General features: G+C 42.9%; 1 protein-coding gene across 1 annotated transcript; it reads right to left on the minus strand.

Moving 5' to 3' along the window:
* Positions 1–3,764: 3,764 nt before the first annotated feature.
* Positions 3,765–5,658, minus strand: LOC113109060 (mucin-5AC-like). The gene is made up of 2 exons (XM_026272592.1): positions 4,152–5,658; positions 3,765–3,775 (listed from the first exon to the last, which is right to left on the minus strand). The coding sequence occupies exons 1-2, from the start codon at positions 5,647–5,649 to the stop codon at positions 3,765–3,767; spliced, it is 1,509 nt and encodes a 502-aa protein (XP_026128377.1). The 5' UTR covers positions 5,650–5,658.
* Between the last annotated feature and the right edge of the window lie 342 nt (positions 5,659–6,000).

Below are 6,000 nucleotides of genomic sequence, written 5' to 3' on the forward strand. Positions count from 1 at the left end.
TTTCGTTGATGTTGTTGCTACAGTCGTAGACGCTGAAGGGGTGGTTGTGGAAGTCAAACTTGTTGCATCAGTAGTTGTAGTGGTGTCAGACAGAGATGTGGTTGATGCTTCAGTGGTTGACAATACATGGGTGGTTGTGGAATCAAAAGTTGTTGTAGCATCAGTAGTTGTAGTTGTGTCAGACAGTGTTGTAGATGATGAGTCAGTGGTTGACATTAGAGTGGTGGTTGTGGAATCAAAAGATGTTGTTGCATGAGTAGTTGTAGTGGTGTCAGACAGAGTTGTTGTTTCTGCATCAGTTGTTGACGCTGCAGCTGTAGTTGAGGATGTTGGGGCGCTGGATGTGGAAGCCAAAATTGTTGTTGTATCAATAGTTGTGGTGTCACGCATAGTTGTTGTTGCTGTATCAGTTGTTGATACTGGTGCTAAAGTTGTCGATATCAGAGGTGTGGTTGTGGAAGCCAAGATTGTGTTTCCATCAATTGTTGATGTGGTGTCAGACAGAGTAGTTGTTGCTGCATCAGATGTTGTTGATGTTGGTTCAACAGTTGAGGATGTTGGAAAGGTGGTTGTAAAAGCCAAAACTGAGGTTGCATCATTTGCTGTTGTGGGTTCAGACAATGCTGTGGTTGATACGTCTATTTTTGTTGATGTTGTTGCTACAGTCGTAGGTGCTGAAGGGGTGGTTGTGGAAGTCAAACTTGTTGCATCAGTAGTTGTAGTTCTCTCAGAGAGAGTTGTAGTTGGTGCATCAGTGGTTGACATTAGAGGGGTGGTTGTGGAATCAAAAGTTGTTGTAGCATCAGTAGTTGTTGTGGTGTCAGACAGACTTGTGGTTGATAAATCAGTTGTTGACATTAGCGGGGTGCTTGTGGAATCAAAAGATGTTGTTGCATCAGTAGTTGTAGTTGTGCCAGACAGAGTTGTAGTTGATGCGTCACTGGTTGACATTAGATGGGTAGTTGTGGAATCAAAAGATGTTGTTGCATCAGTAGTTGTAGTGGTGCCAGACAGAGTTGTGATTGCTGCATCAGTTGTTGATACTGGTGCTATAGTTGTCGATGTCAGAGGTGTGGCTGTGGAAGCCAAGATTGTGGTTGCATCAGTTGCTGTTGTGGGTTCAGACAAAGTTGTAGTTGATTCATCTATTTTTGTTGATGTTGTTGCTACAGTCGTAGATGCTGAAGGGGTTGTTCTGGATGTCAAACTTGAAGCATCAGTAGTTGTAGTGGTGTCAGACAGAGTTGTTGTTTCTGCATCAGTTGTTGTTGACGCTGCTGCTGTAGTTGAGGATGTTGGGGCGCTGGATGTGGAAGCCAAAATTGTTGTTGTATCAATAGTTGTTGTGGTGTCACGCATCGTTGTTGTTGCTGCATCAGATGTTGATGCTGGTGCTAAAGTAGTCGATGTCAGAGGTGTGGTTGTGGAAGCCAAGATTGTGTTTGCATCAGTTGTTGATGTGGTGTCAGACAGAGTAGTGTCTGCATCAGTTGTTGTTGACACTGCTGCTGTTGTTGAGGATGTTGGGTTGCTAGATGAGGAAGCCAAAATGGTTGTTGTATCAATAGTTGTTGTGGTGTCAGTCATACTTGTTGTTGCTGCATCAGATGTTGATGCTGGTGCTATAGTTGTCAGTTTCACAGCTGTGGTTTTAGAAGCAAAAATTGTAGTTGTATCTGTATTTGTAGTTGTGTCAGACAGAGTTGTAGTCGACGTGTCAGTGGTTGACATTAGAGTGCTGGTTGTGGAATCAAAAGATGTTGTTGCATGAGTAGTTGTAGTGGTGTCAGACAGAGTTGTTGTTTCTGCATCAGTTGTTGTTGACGCTGCTGCTGTAGTTGAGGATGTTGGGTTGCTAGATGAGGGAGCCAAAATTGTTGTTGTATCAATAGTTGTTGTGGTGTCAGGCATACTTGTTGTTGCTGCATCAGATGTTGATGCTGCTGCTATAGTTGTCGATGTCAGAGGTGTGGTTGTGGAAGCCAAGATTGTGGTTGCATCAGTTGCTGTTGTGGGTTCAGACAAAGTTGTAGTTGATTCGTCTATTTTTGTTGAAGTTGTTGCTACAGTCGTAGATGCTGAAGGGGTGATTCTGGAAGTCAAACTTGTACCATCAGTAGTTGTAGTGGTGTCAGACAGAGATGTGGTTGACGCATCATTGGTTGACATTACATGGGTGGTTGTGGAATAAAAAGTTGTTGTAGCATCAGTAGTTGTAGTTGTGTCAGACAGAGTTGTTGTTTCTGCATCAGTTGTTGTTGACGCTGCTGCTGTAGTTGAGGATGTTAGGTTGCTAGATGAGGAAGCCAAAATTGTTGTTGTATCAATAGTTGTTGTGGTGTCAGGCATACTTGTTGTTGCTGCATCAGATGTTGATGCTGGTGCTATAGTTGTCAGTTTCACAGCTGTGGTTGTGGAAGCAAAAATTTTAGTTGTATCTGTATTTGTAGTTGTGTCAGACAGAGTTGTAGTTGATGTGTCAGTGGTTGACATTAGAGTGCTGGTTGTGGAATCAAAAGATGTTGTTGCAGCTGTAGTTTTAGTGGTGCCAGACAGAGTTGTATTTGATGCATCAGTGGTTGACATTAGCGGGCTTCGTGTGGAATCAATAGATTTTGTTGAATCAGTAGTTGTAGTGGTGTCAGACAGAGTTGTTGTTTCTACATCAGCTGTTGTTGATGCTGCTGCTGTAGTTGAGGATGTTGCGGCATTGGATGTGGAAGTCAAAATTGTTGTTGTATCAATAGTTGTTGTGGTGTCACGCATAGTTGATGTTGCTGTATCAGTTGTTGATACTGGTGCTATAGTTGTCGATGTCAGAGGTGTGGTTGTGGAAGCCAAGATTGTGGATGCATCAGTTGCTGTTGTGGGTTCAGACAAAGATGTGGTTGATTCGTCTATTTTCGTTGATGTTGTTGCTACAGTCGTAGATGCTGAAGGTGTGGTTGTGGAAGTCAAACTTGTTGCATCAGTAGTTGTAGTGGTGTCAGACAGAGATGTTGTTGATGCTTCAGTGGTTGACAATACATGGGTGGTTGTGGAATCAAAAGTTGTTGTAGCATCAGTAGTTGTAGTTGTGTCAGACAGTGTTGTAGATGATGAGTCAGTGGTTGACATTAGAGTGGTGGTTGTGGAATCAAAAGATGTTGTTGCATGAGTAGTTGTAGTGGTGTCAGACAGAGTTGTTGTTTCTGCATCAGTTGTTGTTGACGCTGCTGCTGTAGTTAAGGATGTTGGGGCGCTGGATGTGGAAGCCAAAATTGTTGTTGTATCAATAGTTGTTGTGGTGTCACGTATAGTTGTTGTTGCTGTATCAGTTGTTGTTACTGGTGCTAAAGTTGTCGATGTAAGAGGTGTGGTTGTGGAAGCCAAGATTGTGTTTGCATCAATTGTTGATGTGGTGTCAGACAGAGTAGTGGTTGCTGCATCAGATGTTGTTGATGTTGGTTCAACAGTTGAGGATGTTGGAAAGGTGGTTGTAAAAGCCAAAGCTGAGGTTGCATCATTTGCAGTTGTGGTTTCAGTCAAGGCTGTGGTTGATTCATCTATTTTTGTTGATGTTGTTGCAACAGTCGTAGGTGCTGAAGGGGTGGTTGTGGAAGTCAAACTTGCTGAATCAGTAGTTGTAGTTGTGTCAGACAGAGTTGTAGTTGATGCATCAGTGGTTGACATTAGAGGGGTGGTTGTGGAATCAAAAGTTGTCGTAGCATCAGTAGTTGTTGTGGTGTCAGACAGAGTTGTGGTTGATGCATCAGTTGTTGACATTAGCGGGGTGCTTGTGGAATCAAAAGATGTTGTTGCATCAATAGTTGTGTCAGACAGAGTTGAAGTTGATGCGTCACTGGTTGACATAAGATGGGTAGTTGTGGAATCAAAATATGTTGTTGCATCAGTAGTTGTAGTGGTGCCAGACAGAGTTGTGGTTGCTGCATCAGTTTTTGATACTGGTGCTATAGTTGTCGATGTCACAGGTGTGGTTGTGGAAGCCAAGATTGTGGTTGCATCAGTTGCTGTTGTGGGTTCAGACAAAGTTGTAGTTGATTCGTCTATTTTTGTTGAAGTTGTTGCTACAGTCGTAGATGCTGAAGGGGTGGTTGTGGAAGTCAAACTTGTAGCATCAGTAGTTGTAGTGGTGTCAGACAGAGTTGTTGTTTCTGCATCAGTTGTTGTTGACGCTGCAGCTGTAGTTGATGTTGGGGCGCTGGATATGGAAGCCAAAATTGTTGTTGTATCAATAGTTGTTGTGGTGTCAGACATACTTGTTGTTGCTGCATCAGATGTTGATGCTGGTGCTATAGTTGTCAGTTTCACAGCTGTGGTTGTGGAAGCAAAATTTGTGGATGTATCTGTATTTGTAGTTGTGTCAGACAGAGTTGTAGTTGATGTGTCAGTGGTTGGCATTAGAGTGCTGGTTGTGGAATTCAAAGATGTTGTTGCATCAGTAGTTGTAGTGGTGCCAGATAGAGTTGTGGTTAATGCATCAATGGTTGACATTAGCGTGGTGCTTGTGGAATCAAAAGATGTTGTTGCATCAGTAGTTGTAGTTGTCTCAGACAGAGTTGTAGTTGATGTGTCAGTGGTTGACATTAGAGTGATGGTTGTAGAATCAAAAGATGTTGTTGCATCAGTAGTTGTAGTGGTGCCAGACAGAGTTGTGGTTGCTGCATCAGTTGTTGATACTGGTGCTATAGTTGTCGATGTCAGAGGTGTGGTTGTGGAAGCCAAGATTGTGGATGCATCAGTTGCTGTTGTGGGTTCAGACAAAGTTGTGGTTGATTCGTCTATTTTCGTTGATGTTGTTGCTACAGTCGTAGATGCTGAAGGGGTGGTTGTGGAAGTCAAACTTGTTGCATCAGTAGTTGTAGTGGTGTCAGACAGAGATGTGGTTGATGCTTCAGTGGTTGACAATACATGGGTGGTTGTGGAATCAAAAGTTGTTGTAGCATCAGTAGTTGTAGTTGTGTCAGACAGTGTTGTAGATGATGCATCAGTGGTTGACATAAGAGTGGTGGTTGTGGAATCAAAAGATGTTGTTGCATGAGTAGTTGTAGTGGTGTCAGACAGAGTTGTTCTTTGTGCATCAGTTGTTGTTGACGCTGCAGCTGTAGTTGAGGATGTTGGGGCGCTGGATGTGGAAGCCAAAATTGTTGTTGTATCAATAGTTGTTGTGGTGTCACGCGTAGTTGTTGTTGCTGTATCAGTTGTTGATACTGGTGCTAAAGTTGTCGAAGTCAGAGGTGTGGATGTGGAAGCCCAGATTGTGTTTCCATCAATTGTTGATGTGGTGTGAGACAGAGTAGTTGTTGCTGCATCAGATGTTGTTGATGTTGGTTCAACAGTTGAGGATGTTGGAAAGGTGGTTGTAAAAGCCAAAACTGAGGTTGCATCATTTGCTGTTGTGGGTTCAGACAATGCTGTGGTTGATACGTCTGTTTTTGTTGATGTTGTTGTTACAGTCGTAGGTGCTGAAGGGGTGGTTGTGGAAGTCAAACTTGTTGCATCAGTAGTTGTAGTTCTGTCAGAGAGAGTTGTAGTTGATGCATCAGTGGTTGACATTAGAGGGGTGGTTGTGGAATCAAAAGTTGTTTTAGCATCAGTAGTTGTTGTGGTGTCAGACAGACTTTTGGTTGATAAATCAGTTGTTGACATTAGCGGGGTGCTTGTGGAATCAAAAGATGTTGTTGCATCATTAGTTGTAGTTGTGTCAGACAGAGTTGTAGTTGATGTGTCACTGGTTGACATTAGATGGGTTGTTGTGGAATCAAAAGATGTTGTTGCATCAGTAGTTGTAGTGGTGCCAAACAAAGTTGTGATTGCTGCATCAGTTGTTGATACTGGTGCTATAGTTGTCGATGTCAGAGGTGTGGCTGTGGAAGCCAAGATTGTGGTTGCATCAGTTGCTGTTGTGGGTTCAGACAAAGTTGTAGTTGATTCATCTATTTTTGTTGATGTTGTTGCTACAGTCGTAGATGCTGAAGGGGTGGATCTGGATGTCAAACT

The sequence above is a fragment of the Carassius auratus genome, chromosome 1 (genome assembly GCF_003368295.1).
Source record: "Carassius auratus strain Wakin chromosome 1, ASM336829v1, whole genome shotgun sequence".
Classification (NCBI taxonomy): Eukaryota; Metazoa; Chordata; class Actinopteri; order Cypriniformes; family Cyprinidae; genus Carassius; species Carassius auratus.